The sequence below is a fragment of the Perca fluviatilis genome, chromosome 7 (genome assembly GCF_010015445.1).
Source record: "Perca fluviatilis chromosome 7, GENO_Pfluv_1.0, whole genome shotgun sequence".
Classification (NCBI taxonomy): Eukaryota; Metazoa; Chordata; class Actinopteri; order Perciformes; family Percidae; genus Perca; species Perca fluviatilis.
In genome coordinates this window covers 2686704-2713156 of record NC_053118.1, presented here as the reverse complement: position 1 = coordinate 2713156, position 26453 = coordinate 2686704, and the positions used below count along the sequence as shown (strand labels likewise).

General features: G+C 40.6%; 2 protein-coding genes across 4 annotated transcripts in view; both read left to right on the top strand.

Moving 5' to 3' along the window:
- Positions 1-439: 439 nt before the first annotated feature.
- coq3 (coenzyme Q3 methyltransferase) lies at positions 440-20158 on the top strand. The gene is given in 7 exon segments (XM_039805964.1): positions 440-655; positions 657-749; positions 4527-4664; positions 9258-9357; positions 14552-14818; positions 18711-18870; positions 19612-20158. Coding segments are annotated over 7 exon segments (1026 nt in total). The 5' UTR covers positions 440-578; the 3' UTR covers positions 19803-20158.
- A 136-nt stretch (positions 20159-20294) lies between these two features.
- Positions 20295-26453, top strand: part of faxcb (failed axon connections homolog, metaxin like GST domain containing b) — a 30967-nt gene continuing 24808 nt past the window's right edge. Inside the window, exons 1-2 of one of the 3 annotated variants that reach the window (XM_039805963.1) lie at positions 20295-21109; positions 23310-23431. In XM_039805963.1, the coding sequence (XP_039661897.1) occupies positions 21074-21109; positions 23310-23431 (158 nt within the window). In that variant the 5' untranslated portion in view covers positions 20295-21073. Of the gene's footprint in view, positions 21110-22951; positions 23432-26453 lie in introns of those variants that run through there. The other 2 variants (XM_039805961.1, XM_039805962.1) reach the window with 2 other exon arrangements.

Here is a 26453-nt window from a genome sequence, read left to right as displayed (position 1 = left end):
TGGATGGCATAGTTCACCATACAGCATGGATAACGTTACTTCTGAAACTTAAATAAGCGTGGATAGCCTGTAGCTAGTTCGTACCTGGGGAGGGGGGGAAGACCCGCTGTTTTAATGTGCTGGGTAATATAATTTTTCCCGCCGTGCGCTACATTAAACTCAAACCTTACAAAAAGCGTGGAGGTTGTCGATATGACTAGGTAAGATTGCTGCGCCCAACACTTGAAATTTACAGCGATTTCTTTGCGTGAATTTTTTATCTAAATTATGTCACATAACCGAACCCTAACATTGTCAATGTTAATGTAGTCATCAGGCCTTTATTACACAATAATATGCTATATACAACATTTCCTCCAATTGTTAGCTACTTGTTTACCGTTGGTACTTTGCAACAAGTGTCGGGACAGTAGGTACTAAAGTGTGCGATGTTTCTCCCCGAGCAGAATAGACAGGCGCACTGTTTCAAGTACAATCAACCAATTCATAGCGATTCATGGTAGTGAATCAGCAACGGAGATGCATTGAGTCTACTCGTTTAACGTTACAGTAACTAGCTGCAAAACTGTTGTGACAGCATGTACGCGAATAAGTTTGGTCGCTTCACGTTAGGGCTGTACAGCCGGAAGACGGCCGCGGTGCCGTGCGGGGCTCCGGAGCTGGACTGCGGTGTGTAAACAGCGGACACTGTGGCTGCAGAGGAGCGCCTGTCTGAACACCCAGCAAAATACCGTGCCCTGTCACGTCAGGTAAAGTCTCGCATTGACACACCTCTCTTCATAGCACAATACAGTCACAGCTTCCACTTAGTTGACGTTAACTTGCCTTAAAATGTCACGCTCGCTCGCACCCGTGGGATGAGAAGTGTGCATGGAACCCACTCGTCTGAATGTCCTTGTGGCTGCTTTTCTATCCACTCTGTGTCTTTCTACCTGCCACACTTAATACTTTTGGGGGAAATGTGTAACAGTAACGTTACAAAGCGTGAGTTAAAGGATCAAATGTTGACCTGTTGAAATCGTTATGAATGGGTTCAAGTTGCCCAATCAAATAAAGGTCACTTAAACGGAGCGTTTACTTGTCTAATGTATAAAGCATGTTCTGTTTTTACTAGTAGTAGTTTATACAGTGGTTTCCAAAGTTTTCCTTGGTAAATACCCCTAAACTGACACAAATTAGACCATGGACATTTAATAAGAATTTTTCCCAGGGTCCAACACCTGATTGTATTTTTGCTTTTAGATGTTTTATTACAGAAAGTGTATCAAACCCATGGACAAAATAGTCATACATCTTGCCCTTGTGTTCATAATGTATGGAATGATAGTGGAAATAAATCATTCCCTTTTGTGCTGGGGGCCCTCAGCAGATCAGACTGGTTGTACTGGGCAGCTTCCTGTGAATGTTATCAGTGACTACGTTTACAAGCTGTCAATTTTCGGGTTCTGGTCGGGTTAAGGTCACTATTCGGGTTTCTGAAACATTCGGAATAACCCGTTTACATGAGCGAGCAGAGAGAGTTACTCCTACATGGAATTTGTAATCAATTGGCAATATCCCGACGTAAACGGCGACGCACGGTTAGCGTCTGGACGTAGCCTACGGACAACCTTAAGACGCAATAACTTTTCGGTCACCTTCTTATAAATCTCACTATCTCGGTACTTTCTGCCATCAACAAAAGACATTATATTCATGGTTTTCAACACACTAATAAAGACATTGGTTTCCTCCTCGCTCCATAAGTGTGGTGCTGTGTCTCGCCATGTTTACCTCTACTTCTTGTTTACTTCCGGTATACTGCGCGCAGGTTTTCTGCATTGACATATATATATAACTATATTATTATAGTATATAATTATTATTGTACATATATGTTTTCTGGCGCATACAAGAAGTTCCTCTACTCAAAAGACCGAGACTCCTAGCGAATAGAACATGCGCAGAACACAAATCAATGTTCCTTTTGATGGGGATATGCCGATACGCGTTTACATGACCAACATCTCGGGTTAGAAAAGGGGTAACCCAGGTAGCATATTCGGGTTTTTAAAAACCGGAATATGAGCATATTCGGGTTTTTGCCGGTGTTTACATGGCCGTGCGCGACCGGGTTATTGCTAATATTAAGGTAAACATGGCGAGACACAGCACCACACTTATGGAGCGAGGAGGAAACCAATGTCTTTATTAGTGTGGTGAAAACCATGAATATAATGTCTTTTGTTGATGGCAGAAAGTACCGAGATAGTGAGATTTATAAGAAGGTGACCGAAAAGTTATTGCGTCTTAAGGTTGTCCGTAGGCTACGTCCAGACGCTAACCGTGCGTCGCCGTTTACGTCGGGATATTGCCAATTGATTAAAATTCCATGTAGGAGTAACTCTCTCTGCTCGCTCATGTAAACGGGTTATTCCGAATGTTTCAGAAACCCGAATAATGACCTGAAACCCGACCAGAACCCGAAAATTGACAGCTTGTAAACGTAGTCAGTGTGTCCCTGCAAAAGAGAAGCTTTCCTGAGTAAATAAAGGCTAAAGAAGGATTACAACCAACAGTTGTTTTCAGTATTGGTTAACCTGTCAATTACTTTTCTGATTAATCAATTGTTATAAACAATGTCGGAAAATTGTAAAGTATGCCCATCACAAACCGTTTCGTAAAGCCCAAGGTGGCTTCAGATGGTTTGTGATATCCAAGAGAATACCCAAAAATATTTAATATTCAGTGATATATAAGAGAAAAAAATTCTCACATTTGAGAAGCTAAAACCACAAAAGTTTCAAAAAATGAATGACTAAATAGATAATTAGAATTGCTGTCTATTGTTACTTTTTTCTTCTCCCAATGGACTAATCGACTAATAATTTCAGCACCAATTGTAATATTCTGAAGCATCATATTAGATAGTAGGACGGCAACTAATGATTATTTTCATGGTCGATTAATCTGTTGATTATTTTCTGGATTAATTGTTTGGTCCATAAAATGTCAGAAAATGGTGAAAAATGTGGATCAGTGTTTCCCAAAGCCCAAGGTGACGTCCTCAAATGTCTTGTTTTGTCCACAACTCAAAGATCTTCAGTTTACTGTCCCAGAGGAGAGAAGACACTAGAACAATATTCACATTTAACAAGCTGAAATCAGAGAATTTTTAATTGAAAAATGACTGAAACTGATTAATCGAATATCCAAATAGTTTGCGATTCATTCAAAGCTGCTGTAGGTAAGATTGTGAAGAGCCAGGACTTTTCCAACAAATTTGAACATCGACAACTTCTCAGTCCCTCCCCCCTTTCTGCTGCAGCCCAAACCGTCTCCTAAGCCCCGCCCACACAAGGGAGTTTGACAGAACTGCCGGCATGTCAGACAGACAACATGTTCAATAACTAAACACCAACACAATGTTAACTTTACTCACCAACAGTAAAACGATGCTAACTAGCAGGCTACCGTTAGCCATTTCAGCATCATATCAGACCGACCACTGTGCTAACGTTATTATCATCCTCACCAACGTAGCTTTGTGGACTTTTGACTACTAATAACCAAGTGAAAGATAAATCATTCATGGTTATTATGTTACCTGTTGAGAGGAAATGTGGCTACATCTGCATCATTCTTCAGATCTTTAAAATCCTGCAGCCACGCCACCTCTGAAAAGCCACTCCATTATTCACAGAGTTTTGGGAAACCTTTCTGCAGCTCGTGGGCGGGGAGGGGGGAGGGGAGAACGCTATATATGCGTGTACGTGCCTGAGCAGTGATTGACAGGCAGATAGACCCCCCTGTGGCCCTGATTGGAGAAAATCGACCGGGAGCGGTGGAATTTTGCCAATGGCACTACAGGCTGTAGGAGGTGCCAGAGGAGCTGTCTTTTTTTTTTTTTTTTTTTTACATAATTCATGTAGTTCTACTGGAACATAGGGTCAGTTTCAGCAAATATGACAGAAAGTTAGTTTTATAAGACTTACCTACTGCATCTTTAATAGTTGAAAATAGGGCTGGGCAATACTGTATATCAATATTATATTGATATCGTGATATGAGGCTAGATATCGTTATAACGTAAATAGCTCAAGTGTTGTCTTTTCCTGGTTTTAAAGGCTGCATTACAGTAAAGTGATGTCTTTTTGTGTTCCCAGACTGTTCTAGCTCTTCTATTATTTTTTACCTTTTATCCACTTAGTCATTATATCTACGTTACTGAAGATTATTTATCTTAAATGTCATTGTGAAGATATTTTGTTAAAGCACCAAATGTCAACCCTATAATATTGCCACAATATCGAGGTATTAGGACAAGAATATTGCGATATCTGATTTTTCTCCATATTGCCCAGCCCTAGTTGAAAACTAATTGATTCATCTTTGCAGCTCTATTAGATAGGGACTTTTGAATCCATGGTCCCGAGAAATGTTTCCATGGTTGTATGTGTTATTGGCTGTTGTGTGTCCCCTGTATTAGGTGTTGTGTTTAGGCCTGTGCACTGTTGATGTCGTCCTGTCTATTTTACCATGCACAGTGCTCGGTCAGCCTCCCAAACCACAGTGGACCCCGAAGAGGTGAGGAGGTTCCAGTCTCTGGCCAGCAAGTGGTGGGACGAACAGGGAGAATTCGCAGCTCTCCATGCCATGAATGACCTGAGGGTGCCTTTCATACGGTGTGTGTTTGTACTTAATATGCATGTCAATAGTCACCCCTAAGTCACTGTCAACGTGGGATGGATAGGCAGAGGCGTCAAGCAATTGTGTCAAAACATAACCTGGAGGAGATCCAGCCTTGTGGTATTTGAGAGCAAAAACAACACATCAGGGATCAGAGATACATTGAAGTGGCATGAATTGAAACTGACAGGATTCCTCCACACATCAGCACATTTTCAGCAGCGTTTTCCACTGCCCCAACGCTACATCAGTAGCCTACATGTTTTGTGGCTGCGTCTGTTTTGATTGATAAGATCTGCTGCAGGGGCCCCGCGAGATAATCACGACATTACCCATCCAGCCAAGAGCCCGCTGCTGCTCGGCCCTTCCCCCCTCGTGGTCCTGGTGGTGGTAGTAGTGGTGGTGATGATGTGTGTTTATGGTGACAGCATGACAGATCGAGTGCCAGTGTATGTCTGAGTGTGGCTGATTTGCCTGATGTGAGTGTGCCCTAAGGGTGTGTCTAAATGAGACGCAGCAGCAGCAGCAGCACCACTGTTGCTGTTCACCCTCTGAGACTCCGGCAGTTTTACACTGATTCAGTCAATCCTGACTTTGGAAAACTTTCAATTTATTGAATATGCTGCATTACTATGAGCCTTGAGTTCAACTTTACACTACAGTAAATTAGGGCTGTGCAATTAATCAAATTTTTATTGCGATTTCGGCTCCTAACAATGACAAAAACAATGTAATCGAGAAAAACGATTATTTCGCAAATTACATTTTGCAGGTAAACTCTTACTTTGTGTTTTGTTCTAAAGGGGAAAAGTATGAAGTAAAATTAATTAAATTAAGTTCAAGGTGTTTTCACTGTTGATTTGTTTCACTGTTTTTTTTTAGTTAAATAAATGCAACATCTTTCCAAAAGTCAATATTGACCAAAATAATTGTGATTATGATTTTTTTTTTTTTTATAATCAAGCAGCCCTACAGTAAATCCTACATTCATAAAAAGAAAATTTGTCTTTCAACTTCACTGGTTTACTTTTTGTGGGCGGCTGTGGCTCAGTGGTAGAGCGGTTGCCTACCAATCGGAAGGTTGGTGGTTCGATCCTTGGCCCTGCAGTCCCATGTCGAAGTGTCCCTGGGCAAGACACTGAACCCCGAGTTGCCCCCGATGCTGTTTGAATGATTATCTGATGAGCAGGTGGCACCTTGTATGGCAGCCTCGGCCACAGTGTATGAATGTGTGTGAATGGTGAATGGTTCCTGTACAATGTTAAAGCGCTTTGAGTAGTCATTCAGACTAGAAAAGCGCTATATAAGAACAGTCCATTTTTTCTGTTCCGTATTGACCACAAAGTTTGTGTTTTTATTCACCACACCAAACCTTAAATATTTCAATCACTTATCATCTGAAATACAGCAAGTTCCAGTAATCCTGGAACATATATAATATTAAACCACAATTGACTCTATTGCAACAGACAGACATTTTGACAGTAATCATGAGGGGGGGAGATGCCAGAATAAGGAAAAATGCATTCAAACACTTTGCATTGATTCTAGGGCTGCACAATTAATCGCAATGTTATCAAAATCGTAGTATGGACTGGTGCAATAATTGCAGGGTCCAAATTGCAGGGGGGGGGCGCAATATTTGTTAATGGTAAAATATGTGTCAAACCATTCTAAAATAAAGTATTGTGGTGCTGCAGATAAGTCCCGGCCTACAAATGCTATCCTACAGACTACAGATAAAATCTTTGTTTGGTACAGAGCCTCACAAAAATCACACTATAATCATTTTAATTTCTTTCAATGTTAATAATTTTCAATGAAAGTGAGAATAATAATACAAAAACAATCGCAACGTCAGTGAAAATAATCGCAATTAGATATTTTCCTCATATCGTGCAGCCCTAATTGATTCTGTACGCTTAGTAATAAGCCTTTAGTGTTTTGCACTTTGTATTTAACGGACCGCATTTTCTGTTTAAAGGTAAGAATTTAGCAAGTCAGTTTGGCTTTTTTTGCCATAATAGTTTAGCACATTGAAACTGTTGTGAAAACTACCATCCATACTTGCAGCAATCTTGAAATCATGCCATTAGAAATTTGGTTTTGATTTGTATACGATTTCAAATGAAAGAGAATGACATGTCAATTTAAAAACCTCTATTTTATAACTACACTTTCACAGTAATTTGACATGTCAGTATTAATTTTTCATTGCAAGCATAATAGTTCTCATGTGGAGATGGCTTGACATTCCACTCAAACTGTGGCTAGCTAGCTTTTGTTTGCGTCTTTCTGTGCTGTGGTGGGGTTGGGAGCTAGTTAGGTGGATGTCTGCCAACACCTAATCCTCTCTCCTTCACTGTTTGCACGGATGCTCCTAAAGCTCCAGCAGAGCTATAATGAGGACGACATATACCCAGATCTCGGCCTGTTCTGCATGTTTAATGCCTGAGGCAGACAGTCGGCAGACAGTGCGCGAGGGAAGGTAGGAAGGAAGGAACAGAGGAGCGAGCTTGGGATGAATTTGTAGCCAGAGGATATTTTTGGTTGTTAGCTGGCAGACACTGTAGCCCACGGTGAAATGGAAGATTTTTGTGACAGTGGATGGTGTAAGCAAAAATGAAGAGATTCTCATGGTCTCCAACCTTCCATACGCCTACCTCTCTATGCTTAGCAGCATTAGGCTGTGGATGTTTAAGAATACACACACCTTCCCTCATGATGGATGTATGTTGGGGAGTAAGAGGAGGATATGTGTCCTTTTTATTTAATTTTTTTTTTTTATTACTTCATTGTAGTGCTTTTCATATCCAGTCACATGTTGTTAAATATTTTTTCCTGTTGCACTTCAATTTTTTACAGTTTTATATTATTTAATAGCACAAAAAAGAAAACAAAACAAACAAACAATATATATATATATATATATATATATAAAAAACAACGTTAATATGTATGTGAGTGTGTGTACGTGCGTGTGTGCGTGCGTGCGTTCTTGTGTGCATGTGTATGCGCTTGTATGTATGTATATGTATATATATATATATGTATGTATGTATGTATGTATGTGCGTGCGTGCGTGTGGATGCACCACAAACCTATATCAAGCTATTGAAATACTTTGTTATTTTATCGAGTATGTCTTTGGGATATATTTTCTTCCACTTTTCTAAGCTATTGCTAGCTATGAAAGTGAGCTTTTCCATTTCTAATACTTGTTCTATTGTGTTACACCATAGATATAATTCTGGTGCTTTTGATTGTTTCCATATCCTTGTCAGTTGTTTCAGTGCAGTAAGACGTAGCATATTAAAAATATTTCGATCCTTCGCTTTTATCTTAGATTGTATGTTAATACCTAAACAATTTTCTAATGTCAGGGATTCTTTAATATCAATAATTTCTTTCATGGCCTTCTCTACCGCTTCCCAAAAGCTCTTTATTACCGGAAAGAATATATGCGTATGATTTGCTTTACTTTCCCCGCATTCTCTCCAGCAACCAGCTCCTGCTGCTGGAGACATTTTTCCCATGATATGAGGTGTAATAAAAAATCTCTGACTTATTTTCCAAGCAAATTCTCTCCAATGTTTTTACTGAGTTATTTTAAAATAATCTTTTAAGGAGTCTCTCCAAGCCTTGCCTGAAATATTTATGGATAATTCTTTTTCCCATTTTTCTTTTGCATTACTCTCCACGTTTGTTAGTTTTTTTTTTTATAAACATCTGAAAGTTTTCCTGTGCCTTTATTTCTATTTTCTGCCAAATATTGTAGTAGTTCATTTCCCATTTTCTGTTCTGAATGTTGTTTAATGTAACTCCTTACCTGTAAATATTTAAAGAAGTGTTTTTGCTCCAAACCATATCTAGAAACCAGGGCTTCATATGTGTCCATTATATTTTTAATAAAAAATTGAGTATGAAATGAGTCCCTTACTAGCCCACCCTTGTAAGATCCTATCTGTTCTATTAAGTATAAAATCTGGGTCATGAATCATTTCTCTAAGTTGAACATTTTCACTTTGTATTTTTAATCGTTTGCACAGTTGTCTCCAATTCATTATAGTATTCTCAATACAAAATACTTGTGGCTGTTGTTTTTGTGTCTTTTTTCTTAAAAAAGGCAATGTTCCAATTAACCCTGCTGTTAACTCTCTCTCTGTTTATCCATTTTACCTCTGTATTGCATTTCATCCACTTCATTATTGTTAAAGTTTGTGTTGCATAGTAATAATTTTATATATGTGGGGCCCCTACCCCTCCTCCCTCTTTCTGTTGAGTTAATAATTTAAATTTGACTCTGTGTTTTCTATTATTCCAAATAAAATTTGAAATCATTTTATTCCATGTATTAAAGTACGTTTCTGGTAGTCTAAGTGGTAATGCTTGAAATAGGAAAATAATTGTTGGGAGTTCCATCATTTTGACTGTCTCCACTCTACTATATATCCCGTCTGGTATTAGTTTCCACCTGTTTAAATCCTGTCTTATCTTTCTTTCCAAAGTACAATAGTTGTTTTTATATAGTTCATCCAAATTTGTGCCTTTTAATTGAAATTTAACCCACTTCTGGTTTACCTGTTCAGGGATAATCTGCTGAATGTGCACAGAGTGCGTCACCCTGGAAAACCTCTCCGAGGACTCAGAATACTGGATGTCGGCTGTGGAGGAGGCCTGCTCACGGAGGTAAGTGGGTGCACGTGTCTTTTGTGAGAAAGATGCAGATCCAGTGCAAACAAGGACATGCAGACAAAAATAGCTTTGCCCCTATCCCTCCTCTGTCCATTCCCAATAGTTTCAGTTGCTACCTTTCACGTCACATTGAGTTCTTATCCCTCCAGATAGCGGTCTGTTTCAGTGTAAGATTCTGCTCTCAGTGCGTTATAGTGCCAGTCCTTTCACATACATACCAGTGCTCAAAAAAACATTTAAACGTCAGCCTAATTCTGCTGCCCTTTTGATTTGACTGGTCTCAGTGTGGTGGAGCGGACAGTCGGTCATTTAAACTTATTTATCTGTTTGTTAGTGCTGAAAGCTCGGCAGCCAGGACAGGGCTTCTGTCTCTGCCTTTATTTGATCTGAGGACATACAAGACAAAATCAGGTCCTGTACTTGTATGGCTCTGTCACACAGGCTGTCATGTTTAGACACAGATACACACAAAAACAGTGTGTCTGTTAAGATTGCAACTGTGGTTGCGTCTCTGGGTGTCTTGTCACTACACCCCTTTCCCATCAGAAGGGATCAGCTGTGGGAGGGCGGAGATCGGCCCCTGGGCAATTGCAGCTTGCCACACAGGCCTGTGTGTTCATTTTTGTCCAGAAGAGGGCATTGTTGTTCACATTCAATCAACCACTTGTGATGCTTCTTACCTGGTCTAAAATGCTGTTAACAGTTTTTTACAACACACATTTCTCTATACAGAGCTCACTCTTTCTGAGCACTTCACACACTCTGTACAGCAGCAGTCATTGTGGACTAAACTGTGGATCGCTTTTCATTGCTTTGACACAAAACGCATTCAGTGTCCACATCATTTACATTTCATGCATTGGTTTTCACTCAAACTCAACCACCACCAAGACTGTGTATTTAAAGTCCATTTTGCACATTTACATACTATTTAAAAAGCAACTTAACAGACATGCAAAAAAATTGTTTACCTGGTGTATTGCAAGAAAAAACATAAGGTGTGATGTGGATAGGAAGACAGGGTAAACTAGCACTGTTTTATATCTATCTCTGTATGTACCCTGTATGTATAGAGTGTGTGTGTATGTATTTGTGTGTGTGTGTATATATATATATATATATATATATATATATATATATATATATATATATATATATATATATATATATATATACACAGTACAGGCCAAAAGTTTGGACACACCTTCTCATTCAATGCGTTTCCTTTTTATTTTCATGACTATTTACATTGTACATTCTCACTGAAGGCATCAAAACTATGAATGAACACATATGGAATTATGTACTTAACAAAAAAGTGTGAAATAACTGAAAACATGTCTTATATTTTAGATTCTTCAAAGTAGCCACCCTTTGCTTTTTTATTAATAAGGGAACAAATTCCACTAATTAACCCTGACAAAGCACACCTGTGAAGGTAAAACCATTTCAGGTGACTACCTCATGAAGCTCATTGAGAGAATGCCAAGAGTGTGCAAAGCAGTAATCAGAGCAAAGGGTGGCTACTTTGAAGAATCTAAAATATAAGACATGTTTTCAGTTATTTCACTCTTTTTTGTTAAGTACATAATTCCATATGTGTTCATTCATAGTTTTGATGCCTTCAGTGAGAATCTACAATGTAAATAGTCATGAAAATAAAGAAACACATTGAATGAGAAGGTGTGTGTGTGTGTGTGTGTGTATATGTGTATATATATATATGTGTGTGTGTATGTGTATGTATATATATATATATGTGTATGTATGTGTGTATGTATATATATGTGTATGTATGTATATATATATATATATATATATATATATATATATATATATATATATATATGTATATGTATATATATATATGTAAATATATATATGTATATATGTGTGTATGTGTGTTGCATTACTGGAATGACTTAAGTTGAGAAAAGACCCTACTGGACCCTACTGATTATAAATGAAAACAAAGACAACCATAATCCATATTGTAATGCTACCAGGTGTTAGTGTTTGTTAGATCATTGTGTAAGGAGTGACCGAGTGTTACTGTTGGTAGACAAATGTTGTCAGTTTTCTGGTACATAACTTGATCCGGAGATGTGTATGATAAGTGCATGAGTGCATTTTGGACATTAGCTGCTATGCTGAGCTCCATGTTGGTAATGAGAACTGCGTCAAGAGTTTTGGAACATTTAACTCGACATAGAGAAATGTGTGCAACCTACTGTAAAAACAAAACAAAAAAAACTGCTAAAATAATTCTGGTGCATAAAAACTGTAAAATGGTGTGATAAGTTATTATTAATTATTTTTGTACAAACTGTTCTGATTTGGCGCTGATTTGCCGTTCTAGGTTACATACAGTTAATGTAATGACTGTAAAAAAAGAAGAAAAAAAAAAAAGATGACATTGCTTAGGCCTAGTAAAATGTTGAATTAGGAGACTGACTAGCAGCAACATCCTCTTTATCACAGACCGTAACATGGTTTATGGGAAATGTAGTCTGAGGAACAGTAGCACTATCCACTGTTCCTGCTGTTTGTCCTCATCAATTGTCTTGTATTGTTATTTTACACTATGTGATGGAGCTAAAGACACTTTTCTATAATGTGGAATATAGTTTATAACCTAATGTTGCTCTACTGTAGCCTGGATACCAGCCGAACTTAGCCCCGCCCATAACATTCGAGGTCGGGAAGTTCGGTCTGGACTTGCCATAGGGACTTGCTCCGTTGAGGAGCAATTATTGCCCGAACAGGATCTGTTCGGACCAATCAGATTGTCGGACAGATGATCAACAGTAACAGCATCAGTCACGTCACCAAAGAACGCTTGGGTTGAATTTGTTTACAACAGGTGGCTGCCGCTGGAGAACTGAGATGTGTAGATTCCACCTGTTATAGACGATATCGACAGCGCATTCATTTTTAAATCCTCATCGGAGGAGCCTCAACAACTGCCCGAAAGCACGGTAGCGTTATATGGTGGAGCGAGATAGAGAGAGAGTGAAGAGAGGGAGCGCCCAGCGGCCTTAGAACAAAGCACGGTAGAGAGACATAGAGAGAGACTGAAGAGAGAGAGAGCGCCCAGCGGCGCTACAACAAAGACGTGAATCAGAGAAATAAAACGTGTTTAAACCGATTCATCTCAAGAAATGCAACTGTAGCAAGCATGTCACTATCACTAACAGGGCTCTCAAGTTTTGAACAGAGTTCAGAGTGAGATTTTGGCGGCAAGGGTTTGGGTGGGGACGGAGGTCTGATCTGATAAATGACACATTTGTACAAATATTTTTTTTTTATTTAATTCAGCATTTCTTTGTGTGTGTGTGTGTGTGTGTGTGTGTGTGTGTGTGTGCAATAATGAATACTATGCATTGTCTGGATAAAATATAATGAAAGAGCCTAGGCCAAAGGTTTTCACAATGGGGGCCGGGAGGTTGTGCAGTTAAAAATAAAAGGAAAGAAAAAACAAAAAATATTCCAAATTATTATGGGTATTGTTATAAAAGTATTATGGGTAGGCCTATTATAAAATGGGTATCTTTATAAAAATGTAAAACTGTCAGAGTAGTCCAGCAGCCGATTCAACATGTAGCTATAATAATAATAATAATAATAATAATAATAATAATAGGCGCAAAAGCTACCCAGTGTTTCCTCTATGTTGATTTCTGCCGCCACAGTATCAGAAATAGGGCAGACGCACAACAGGGTTTCCACTATGTACATGTAGTAGCCTATATAAAGTCATAATTACACGACTCTACAGAGCAGTGTGCTCTACTGAACTCAAGCCAAATGCCATCCTCTCTCTCTCACCTCAACTGGAACAGTGACAGGACGTCATCACTCGCGAAGTCATGGCAACCAAATAAACAACAGGGCGAGTACTACTTGTCACTCAATCTTAGGCAAAGTCACAAACAGCGACGAAAGCTGCAAATTAAAATCCACACTCACTCAGCTGGTGCGTGGCGGCAGGGTAATTTCTCTGCGTGAGAAATACAAGGTGTGGCGTGTGAGCGTGTGAACGGGTTGAAATGCGTGTGTCTCACGCCCTGTGCGAGAGACTTGAGAGGTATGCACTAATGTTATCCACATTTATATTTACACTCAACAAATGATATATCCAGCTTCAAAAAAGTCTAAGGCCGGTTACACACTGGAAGCGTTGCGCGAGCGTGTCAGCTGCGTGGCGTGTCCGTTTATATTTCGGCTCCCATGGTAACAGGTTAGAGCTTACACACTGCCGGCGTGAGACGCGCGGCTCGAGACGCGCCCGAGACGCGTGCCTGCTAGAAATAGAACTGACGCCTATTTTTCAGGCAAAATAGAATAGGAAAATATGTTTATATGTAATTTAGACACAAATACATATTAATAAATGACATCTCGATGTTTGAAAGTCTAGGTTTTGACATCAATGTAGATATAAATTTAATACAAAATTTCAGAGAAAAGATTTTCAAATATTGCACCTGTCATACAGAACGAAATATTCTGTAACATATTTTGCAGTCAATACTGCCGACGTTGTCTTGCTTTAATCAAATCAGTAGGCTATATATAAATGGTAGGATAGGCTACGATAACAACGTAGGGTGTGTTCTGAGTGACGGTCCAACATCAGATAGGCTATATAGGCTCTTTACAGCTACACTAAGTTGTTCAGACAGCCCACTTACCCATTTATCAGTTTGAATCTGTCGGCGCTATGTCCCGAGATCAGCCCTCCCTGTACCTAGCAGCAGGAGCAGCGCCGCGTCAGACACGCTTCTGGTGTGTAGGACACAGAAAAATCCACGCAGCTGAGACGCAACAGAAACGCCACGCTCGCGAGACGCGTGCAGTGTGTAACCGGCGTAAAAGTCGGAAGTTAGAACGAATGCATTGTGCAAAGAGTGGTTGCTATGGAGACGATACACAGTGTTGAGTTCAGTTGCTCTGATTGGTTGTAGGTCTATCCAATGAATGCAGAGGCATTTCCAGGGTTCGGTTGGAACACGCCCCATAATCACAGCCCAATGGAGTGGTTTCAGACTCCCATTCTTACAAGAATCTGAGTAGGACCACGTCAGGCTAGCTCTACTGTAGTATGGGATTGCTTTAAGAAATTGACATACAGTACATCTCGTTTTGACTTTTCTCTTTCCCCTCTCTCCTCCTTGTCCCTCACAAGCCCCTAGGCCGCCTGGGAGCTAATGTGTTGGGTATAGATCCAGTAGGCGACAGCATCGGTACAGCCCAGCTGCACTCATCCATTGACCCGGACCTTTGTGAGTGTGTGTGCTACCGGGCCAGCACTCTGGAGGAGCTCGCAGCAGAAGAGGATGAAGCAGAGGAGGAGCAGGGGGCGGGCCAGTTTGATGCGGTCATAGCCTCTGAGGTGGTGGAACATCTAGCCGACCTGGAAACCTTCGCCTTCTGCTGCAACCAAGTGCTGAAGGTGTGTGCCGGGACAGAGTGTGTGTTAGCTCATGTCACATATTTCATGTCTCCATGTGTTCATCTGAGCGTGTGCTAATGTGCATAATACGATGATTGTTATGTTTGTTGTGTTTGCATCTGCTGTGTTTCACTGGGAATAGGGTTAGCATGTGTGTTCGTGTGTCTGGGTTGCGTTGAACCTTGATGAGCTTTAGTGAAAGCTGTACATCAATACTGAGACCAGATGATCGTAATCTCCCAGGACAGTGGGCCGGAGGGAAAAAAGACAGCTAATCTGCACCAGGGTTGCAAAGGGTCCAGAAATTTCAAAGCTCAGGAAGTTTGAAAAGTGTGCACAATTAAAATTTCAAATCTGTAACTTTTAATAATAATCCCATCCTATGTGCAGCCCACACTACTGCCAACTCTACTGCAGTGTGTGAGCCAAGGGACTACATGCTCTCAGGCACGTTGGGATTATATTACTGGAGTGAATATATTTTATATTTCTTATGATATTTCAGTAAACCCTGAAGCAAAGTACACACTTTATAACATGTTTACACCTTCTGCTAGTTTTTGCTAGCTGTTACCGTGTGGGATGTAGCTTGATTGAGCATGACAATTGAGGAGTTTTAATTAATCTATTGACATTCATTCTTTAGTTTAAACATTTCTTTTATAATTTCACTTTAAACCCTTTGTTTGCACACAGTTGCCCACATTGTCAGCTACTAAGCACCTTTACCCATTAGTTAATTTGCTAGCTAGCTAACTCACCACATGCCACATTTCGCACTGTATGCATTTGGCAAAATGATGGATTATGTCTGTTTATGGTATGGGGTTTGCTTCTCCCTGTATGTGACATGAAAGATATAGCCTGAGCAAATAAACCCTTTGTTTTCATTTTATTCCTGTTAATTCCCATGCAAAGTTTCCCCCTTGACTATTCCTGGAATGTTGCTACCCTAGACTGGACTTTCTCTCTCTCTGGTGCAAATCTCTCACTTCTGCTCTTTTACTAAGAAAATCCTTAAACTATGTCTTGCTTCCGGGCATCTATTGCGGGAATGCTTTAGCATGACTTCCTGTATTGTTTGCATTCATTTCACTGCACTCCCACGCTTTTGTCTCTCCCTGTCCACTCTCCTTCTTCCTCCCCTCCTGGAGAAATGGTTCATCTTGACCTAGGTTAAACCTTGAGGTTTGGCCCTGCTCCTTCCTGGTCTCTTACACTGGACTGTCCATCTAATCCATTCTATAAATACCCTTATGACTCAAGTAGCACCTCGCGTGTGTTAGGGCTGCACAATAAATCCTTTTTTTTATCGTCATCTCGATATCAACTTCAGCAATAAACACATTGCGAAAGACACTCAGGGATGTTTTGAGTTAGTTGAAGCAGTTTTTATTTTACTATGTCTCTTATCTCTTTACATAAATATTTTTTTCTACTACTGTGGGCTAACAGTTAACATATAAAATGATCAGACATTCAAAAAATGCCCTCTGTAAATAGACAGTATTACATGGCTATGCTGCTGCCTGCTGGTAGGGGCAGTACATTACAACTTGACCCACTTTCACTTAAAGTGATGGTTCGGAGTAATTTCACCCTAGGGTCCTTTGCACCATGATCTCGAGCCAAACACCCCCCCAGAAGCTTTTTTCACCTGGGTCGAACATTGGGAGCGGTAGCGTAGCGTAGCGTTATCAGCTGAATAGCTTAACGCAGAGGCTAATGGATCCGAAGTGTCTCTTAACATTACCCCACTAATAATGCCCGAAATGATACCAAACGTCTACAGTAGTACAAATAGGTTATGCACTCATAAAACGATGGATTGTAAAATTTGTAAGTACACCAGAAGGTTATGTAAATAACACTTGCCTGCTGGCTTCTGCTCTCTGCTGCTGCTGCTGCTGTTACTACCGGGCAGTAAGAGTGCTTAGGGACATCTACAAATTACTACACCGAAAAGAGATGCAACAAAAATATTTATTAATTTAATGATTAAATAAGGTAATGTCTCCAAACTTATCTCAATTATTACTTGTCTCCTGCTAGTTATACTACAGCACTTACTTTAAAAAATAAGTTAAATTAAAAAATATTTTTGTTGCATCTCTTTTCGGTGTTGTAATTTGTAGATGTCCCTAAGCACTCGTCTTACAGCAGCAACAACAGCAGCAGAGAGCAGAAGCCAGCAGGCAAGTGTTATTTACATAACCTTCTGGTGTACTTACAAACTTTACAATCCATCGTTTTATGAGAACATAACTATATATACTAGTGTAGACCTTTGGTATCATTGCGGCATTATTAGTGGGGTAATGTTAAGAGCACACCGGTCCATTAGCCTCTAGCGTAATATTCAGCGATAAGCCTACTCTACGTAACTCTCCCAATGGTTAACTGGCACAACTGAAAAGCTTTTGGGGGGTGTTTGGCTCGAGGTCATGGTGCAAAGGACCCTAGGGTGAAATTACTCCGAACCATCACTTTAACTACGGCGCCGTAAGTCTAGACTCAATCACATCTCCGTGATCTGCGTAACGACAGTACAGTGGGACGTTTGCCTTCAACAGAGCAACAGTAATAACCTAATACACCATCATTACTGAGATTAAACTACATTCTGCGTTATATTTGCACTGAATAACATATTCAATAAACAGAAACAGAACTCTTGCAGCGCACATGAACAGATGCACAATATAAGCTCACCCATAAAATAGCACCCTGGTGAATTAGCCTACTGTTGCTAACGTACATTCATAAATCCTGCATAACATCGTCCCGTACACACGGGACATCAGACTTACTTATTGATGCACGCACACAGTAGTAGGGTTGGGTATCGTTTGGATTTTTACGATTCCGATGCCGAACCGGTACTTTAAAAACGATTCCGATTCCTAAACCGATTCTTGAAAAACTGAAATAGTGTAATATGTTTACTAGCGATCACGTGCAGTGAATGGTTAATATGCTTTCACGTCCGTTTTGGTGAGCCCAGAGGGAAGATATGGCATTTTAAAAGTAGCCTACATCTACGGTAGCTAGCTAACGGTAGACTACAGAGAAAGTGTGATATTTTTACGTCCGTTTCGGAGCGACGGAGGGAAAATATTTCACTCGACACATTAAGTGGAACCGAAATAAGGAACCGAAATTTGCGTTCTAATCCGGTCCGATTCCTACCGGTTGCGTGGGAACCCAACCCTACACAGTAGCGTCGACAAACTTAGTCCAGTGAGGGGAGAAAGGAAAGTGTGATAGTGTTCCACGTTAACGCTTTTTCTCTCTCGCTCGAGACCGCTGTGCCCAAGCCGGGGCGCAGAGCATGACCTTACCGCATGCTGATACGTTACAGTCTATGTACGTTACTAGTCCAGGTAGAGCGAGCGGCTACTGACAGGGAGAGAGAAAGAGAGAGAATGTATCACTACAGCCAATCAAGTCTGCTCAAAGCGATGGTCTTTTTCACAAGAGGTTGCACAAAAGTAGCTTCAACTTAAGGGGCCCTATCTCGCACCCGGCACAGCACAGCGCAAAGCCCGACGCAAGTGTCTTTGTTTGTCAATTTCCCGTCCAGCGCCCGCGACTAGGATTAGCGTGTGTCTGACAGGGTGGGGTGCGTGGCATCACGACGGACGATGATATTGTCCATCGGCACAACCCTAAGCAGAACGGAGTACATTCTAATATCTGTTAGTTAGTAATATCGTTATCGCAATATTCAACAACGCCATCGCATATTTTCCTCATACCGTGCAGCCCTAACTTGTGTACTTCAGGGATGTGATGTCATTGTGAAATAGGCTTTGTGAAGCAATATTACCAGTAGAAACTGTCAATCTTTAATACTTTATAAACTAAAACTGTTCCTTTTCTGTATGCGCAGCTAGGCGGCTCACTCTTCATCACTACTATAAATAAAACCAACCTGTCATACGCGTTGGGTATTGTTGTGGCCGAGCAGCTGCTGCACATCGTTCCCAGCGGGACGCACGACTGGGATAAGTTCATCAGCCCTGTAGAGCTGGAGCGCCTCCTGGAGTCCAGTAAGTCCCTCTCATTTCCACATCACACAGAATGAAGTATTTCCCCTGTAAATGATAAACAGCAGATTATCAAATGTTAATAATTCAGCACAAGTGCTCTGTAGGAATAAATATAAATCCTGTAAAAGCCTCCTTCAGTATCAGCAAGTGGTTTAAACCACACAATCTGTTCAGCAGATACAAATTCAACATGGAAAGCAATTTATATTTTTGGAATACCTTTACTTTATGTCGTTCAGTGGTTCTGGGGAGATTCCAAATTACGCCGATGTCTTTTATTAACTGCAGGGGTAATAAAAGTGTATGCTCCACACAGTACAAACACTTGTCACTGATTGGCTCATTCCGAGCGGCAGCAATTTTGGGTTAAATCGAGAATAAATGTATTACGGAGATCACCAGATGGGGATTTCATCATTTTAGGAGCTGATATAATTTTCTGTTCCCAGCTAAATGGGAGTTGAATAAAGCAACATTTCACTGTCTAAACAGGATAAATTAAGGGTCATTATTTTTCCTTATGGACAGTGCGTTGAAATGGTTCTCCTTTATACACATTCATTTCTTTTTTTTTTTAGAAACTTCAGAGGCTGATATTCAGTGTCGTAACCAGCCACTATAGTCAGCTGCACTAGCATGCCATGTCTATTATAGATATATAAAAACAAAGTGTCTTTTTGTGTTGCTGTGATGCCCTCTCTTCTTTGGCCTCTATCGCCCCCCCCATACATTGTATCTCAGATGGTTTCTCGGTGCAGTCTGTCCAAGGAATGCTGTACAACCCGGTATCAGGAGCCTGGAGCTGGACTGACAGCACTGCCATCAACTACGCCCTCCACGCTGTCAAAGTGAGAGACGATCCCCACACAGAGCAGGCTGGGGGGAGCAGCACCCACCCAGAGGACCACCACACTACAGCCACACACGGCTGAGCCAGACCACTGCAGAACGAGTCCGAAAATGAAAAGAAAATGCATTCAGATGAGCTGTAGTTGCAGAGTCACACTCTGAATGAGATTGCATTAAGCTTTTGGTTTTCTGTCAGTGTTTGCTTCACTGTGAACCAGTTCTAGAAACAGTTTAAGAAACGTGGGTTTGACGAGCTGTACAAGGCAGCTGTGCAGCTTCTAATTGTCTCACTCAGCAGAGCTAAAGCCAAACAGAGTTTATGTTCACACAGTCATCATTTTCAGTATATGAAATTTAAATATAATATAAATATAAATTTGAATCATATTTATGTGGAATATTTTGTGATTTGCCATATGTATTAAAATAATGTAATTTCCTCTGTTATATTTCTGAGGTGTGAAAGTACAGTAACAGTGAAACATCAGATTTATTTGGTTGTGGCTGCTAACAATAGATATGATTTCATGGTTCGTGGTTGTGGCTGCCCACTGGAAAACATCTTTAGATGCTAGCGCCTTTCCAAGACGTGTCCACACACGGGGATGGGACAGTCCCATCCTCTTAAGATTATAATGGGACTCATGTGGAAGGATTATATAATACAAATCAAGCCTGTGGCGGAGAATTAGTTATGCTTGCTTGCATGATGTTCTTAGAGAGACCAATAACCAGGCCGTAAGTGCTTGCAAAGATGTTTTTCTCTGATGCAGAAGCTAACAAAACACACTTTGTGGGTTGATGATAATTTTCAGATACTTCTGTTATTTCACATTTTAGAAGTTATCAAATGTGTATAAGGTTGACAATAATAACCACTGTGTTGATTGTCTAAAATTATAATAATATATAATAATAAAAAATTAAATGGGAAAACCTTTAGAACTGCCACACAGTAGTGTCTGCAGTGGATTTTTTCCCACAGTGGTTCAGCTGTCTACAATAACAAATCCCTCCTGCTCTAATGCGCGCTCCCTAAAGCCGCGGGAGAGCGCACCTAACTGGCTGTAGCCATGGCTGCAGTGAGGACTTTAAAGTACAATCACCTAAATCACATAGATCAAATCCACATCGTCACTTCATCCTGTTCTTTTTAAACACACCAGCTGTTATCGACCAGGACCGAGTGTTACCGGTTGACCGGAGGATTTGATTTGATTTACTGGCATCAGTGTGCCACCGATAGTGCTGTAAGCTAGGACTTTCTTAGTCTTTTCTTGAAGTTGTCCACATCTACCTTTCGGCATGCTCCACAAACCGATTCAAAGAACAGCCGGGGGATTTATCCGTCAAGATGAATGTCTTCTTACACTTCCGAAGTTGTTCCAGAGTGAGTAGACTTTTCATTCTGCCTATATTATCATGTGTTATTTCACATTTTTGTTCATTATTATTATATTCAGAATTATTAACTCTAGCTAGGTGATCTGTGTCCTGCGTTTAACGAATATTATTAGTTTATTACTAGAAGGCTTTGAAGGTTGCTATAGTTTGTAATTGAGCATGCAGTAGGCTATTCGAATTACATTCAAATACTGGCGAGCTACGTGGAAGTACTCTCAGCAGTCAGAATTAACGATTTCTAAGATGACATTGAACACGCACTCACTGACAAGAGACCATCAGCCCCCGGGTCTCGGTCATAGTAACACCCATAAATGTAGATTTAAACATGAACACTAAATGAACCACATAACACTAAAACGCATGACATAAGCACACCCAACATATTACAGACCATCAATGAAACCCACTTCAACTAGGACAGGAACAGTCCAGAACATTTCCCATGAGAAGTAGTCCTATAAGGCGTCCTGCCGGCCGTTACAATATAGGCCTACTTTACGAATGGATGCTTTGAACCTATGTGTATAGTAAGTTTTGGGGGGAAGGTAAACAAATAAACTACTATCTCCAGCAGGTATCTCTCCAGTACACGCTTTCATTTCTTGCATGATATCAAAAGGACTTGTCGTTTAGTGTTATCCGCCAATAAACCGAGTGTCATGGTGAGCCATTGGTTTCACTGGGATGCAGGCGGCAGGGCGGGGTGACTCCTCCACTGGAGCAGACAAAAGGCCAGCTGCGTCAAGGTAGCAGAGTTTGGCACAATAACACCGGATATTGACCGAGTTCACCGTGAAAATAAAAGTATGATATTAAACATTTTTGTTCAAACAGCAAGCCCCTTGATTGATTGGTTATTACTAGTGATGTATTTAGATGGGGGGAAATTCCAACTCGAGGTCCACTAACTACCTCTTTCCAGAACTTTGATCAGAGCTTCTCTTTCGTTCATTCCCATCAAACTACTATTTCTATGGTCAATAATAAGCTTTTATGTTTAAATATACCATTATGTTTGTAGAGACCAAGGGTATTTAACCAAAGTTGTGTGAAAGATATACAGAAAGATGGAGCAATGTAATAAGTTGATAGGCTATAAAATGTAGAATGCATATGATTTAACGTATTTTGGAAAAAGCAAACTAATATAGCACTGAACAAGGTTGTTTAAACAGCATTTCTCAGCTCAAGCCAACAACCAGTTTGAACATTATTAACATTCCGAGCTGAAACAATTAGTCACTCAGTTCATCAACCGGAAATAAATCAGCAACTATTTTAATAATCAAATAATCGTGAGTTATTTTCCAAGCCAAACTGCTAAAGATTTTCTGGTTCTAGCTTTTTCTAAATGAGGATGCTCTTTTTTTTTCCTTCTTTTTCTCATATGATACTAAACTGAATATTTTTAGGGTTAGGACTGCTGGTCAGACAAAACGATGAATCTGGAAAATAATTAACAAATGACTGAATAGTTAGTTGCAGTCATATTTAATAATTTATATAACACCACTGTATGTTCAGCTATTGAAAGAAAGGGCTATATATGCCGGATGAGTGGGAGTCCCGACAGTTCCAGTGAAAGACCATGCAGCCTGTGCTATAGCAGTTTTTCAGCAATAGATTTAAAATCCGTTTTTTTTTTTTTTATTATTTACAAAAAATGTCATTGAAGCAGTGTGAAATGTCAATACTATTAGTGTTGTTGACAGAACGTCGTATAAGCCTACAATTCATCAAAAACCATACAACCCGTCCAGCCCCAACGGTGACATTTTCTTTTGAAATGTGTGAGCGGAAGTCTAGCTGTTTAATTTCTGCTTAGCTTGACAGCGCTCTGTAAAACCTGCAAAGGGAACGACTGAGGGGTGCAGAGCATCATCCAGCTGGGGAGGGCGAGCCGAGATGTTTACACCTTCTGATTTTCTGGAGAAACGTTAGCCACACCGCCGCCATGCCGTAGACAACCCGCCGGCTGTTTAGATGAAGCCTAACGGGGACTACAGCAGGAAGGGAGCGGGGCGGCTGTAACCGAGGGAGAGAGGATGTACTGGGCTGCTGGCTTCGCCTCTTCCCGGCCGTGCGTGGTTGAACTCGGGCGGAATCACAGCCTGCCCCTCGGGCTGTGCGGCTCCGAGCAGCAGCAGTCTTTGTATGGCTATATCATCGCCTTCCCTTTACAGGACTACGGGGGCATTATGTCGGCTCTGGGATCGGACTCCTGGTGGAAGAAGACTCTGTACATCACCGGGGGGGCCCTGCTGGCTGCTGCAGCCTACCTACTGCATGAACTGCTCGCCATCAGGTAGGAACCACACAGCATGCCTCATCACTTCTTTTATTATTTAGCCGTCAGAGCTGCGGGTCTAATTGTTAATCCCAGCTGCTGACAGTGACTGATCCGTGTCATCGGAATGGCCCGGGATAAAACCACGAATGGACATGGGAGTCCTTTCGTTTGATATCATCTCTGTGCAGATCTCCCGGTGGTTGCTGAGGTTTCAGCACCCTGTGTTCCTCTTTCCAAGGACACAACACTAGATGGAGAGAAGGAAATAAATAAATAAAAAACGAGTCACGTTTTCTCTCTTGTGCCAGCTCCGTCGGCACCTGAGCGTGTAGAAACGGAGCGCTCCTCGGGCGCTGCGGAGTCAGAGCGACCTTTAATGTACTCTGCCGTGAGATACACATCTGTCGCTTTGTAATATTTAAAGAAAACACATTTACAGCTAGGCCTTTACCTTGTAATGATGGCGGATGAGCGAGATATGATTAATACCCGCAATGGAAAAGTGATTATCTCAGGACTATTGTTAGTGCAGGGAATGCGTGCCTGTCAATGAGGGGATTATTTTTGGCCAGTGCCGGGGAGTAAGTACATCCTGTAACAGTGGCCTGGTAGTGTGCTTTCGCTCCCCTCCCTCCCCCGTGATAATCTGGGTAACCTTGTATTTCTTGCAGAAACGCTGCTAAATCACGTGCATGCTGCTGAGGCTGCCGGCATCATCTGTGCATGCCATTTGATGTGTTGTTGGCACTGGCGGCAGCTGCGTGTCTCCTCCATGAGAGACCCTTAATGGCTCTTCAAGGAGATTTCAGCACCACATTTAAACTGACAGACGCATTAAAATGATAGGATGCCTAGAACAGATGAGGCAAAGTGGACGATGAAAGTTGGAATGGTTTCAGCCCCATGTGAATGTGGACAGCGACTTTCAAGACCTAGATCGGTTTCAGCACCACAGGACAGTGGACAGAGACACGACAATCCCACTTCTACAGTTCATAGATTGTGCATACTGTATAAATACACTGCACACTAAGTTGCCAGTTTATTAGGTACACATGGCTAAAACTAATGCAGTCTAATACAACAGTCCTGCAGTAAATCACTGTTTTAGACAGGTGACTATTTTTGAGGCTGGCAGTTTGGGCTGCTGTTGAACCGTATTGCATTATACATAGAGGCATTTCTATTATTCAGCCTACCCTCATTGATATTCATCGGTTCGACAAAATAGTTGAAACACCTGACAGTAGGCTAATTCAACAGCACCACAAGCTACGTCTACCAAAGTGTTCAAAGAAGGTAAAGTCTAAAGCTTAATGTGCCGAAAAAATACTTTAATAGTGCAAAATAAGGCACACAACGTTTCGGCCCACAATTTGGCCTTCCTCAGGTGTGTTTGATCGCAGTGACCCATAACCCTTATCTGTTGTCATCACATGGTCAGAGGTCATGTGATATGCCAAAAAATAAACATACATTGGAATACTATTCAGACATAGATGTACATGCTGATACTATCCAGATTGGGCAATTAAAGGAGAAATCCGGCCGATTGTTACCTGAATCTTGATCGCTTGATGTCACCGAGTACTGCCGATAGGAAAAAAAACGACCAAAATCTGTGCTAGCAAACTGGAGCTGCTGCAGCTAATGGTCAAAGCTCCCAGTTAGCTAAAATGCCAGTTGTGGGGGCATGTTCTAAAGAGTACCTTTGTGCCTCTTAACAGACACTAAATGCAATAAAAATTTCTGTGCAACATGAACAGGGCCCTTACGTGACAACAAGATGCATTTTCAACTCAGACATTGTGAAGAAACCGTTTAAATTCAAAGTTGGTACTATCACCTAAGTTTAGGTATTTGTATTTTCTCATTCTGTTGCCACAATTCGGAAAGGCACAAACGCAAACCGTTTCTTTTCCACAGTAGACCAACACACATTATTCTTACTTCTTTGCATCGATTTGGCCTGAAATGACAACTGACAACAAGTTTGATGCAACAACACGATAGCTCACAGAGATTGTGGCAAAATCTGGTTAGTTTAACTAAAAGAGTAAACACTGAGCTTCATAACAGTAGGGTTAAAGGGGAAGTCAATTTGTGCTTTGATGGATTTACTCTCATTTTCATCTTTAAATGGAGGCCTTTTACACAGGTCAACATGGTATTAGAGCTTACCTAATCATGTTACAACCCAAAGAAGTGTTTTAGAGAAGTGGTGATTTACCTTTATGGTCATTTTAGAGGCTGTAGTTTTGGGTGTTGTTGAATCGTATTGTGTTATTCTGAGAGGATTGTAGTGTTTTTTTTCCAAGCCATTTAAATCCCTGAGGGTGGACAAAATATACGCAACAGTTTTAACAAAAACTGTATTAGAAAGCATCATTTTTAGCTATATATATTAAAAAGGCAAGTAGTTTTATTATTAAACTGGCAAGTAATTGTAGTATTCATGAAATAATGTAAAAAGTGGAGTATGGAGTACAGGTTTATTAAATTATTCAGACTTGAAGAACTTTGGCCAGTGATAAGATAAACAGACCGGGCAGGCTCTGTCTGTTGGCCTGCAAAATGATGCTAAGGCCAGTTTGTAAAGTCTCCTTTTACCCCTTCCTGTTTGCGGCATAAATAACTTATGGTGAGACACAGGGAGCCATAGCTTTGACATTTTAGATTAAAGGTGGTTTTCTCTGTTTGCTGCTTAAGTGGCATACAAAGCTTTGGCAGGTCATGTTTAAATGTCATGGAAATGGTAATAAATGCATAAAGTTTTCATGTTGTGATCAGGAAAACATCGTTATTTGAATTTCTTTTTGTTTGTTTGTTTTGTATATGTCCTACTATAGGTCCCCCTTGATGGTAATTCTGACAAAGAAATGGTAAATACGTCAAAAAGGATATGGAAAGACACATTCAAGATCAGTGTTGTTGTTTCAACTGATTTCTGGGGGATTCTATGGGGATTATTAGCCTGACTCCGCCCTCCTATGTACTTCCGCTCAATTTTCATTTTCCTTCAGTACGTTGTCTGGGT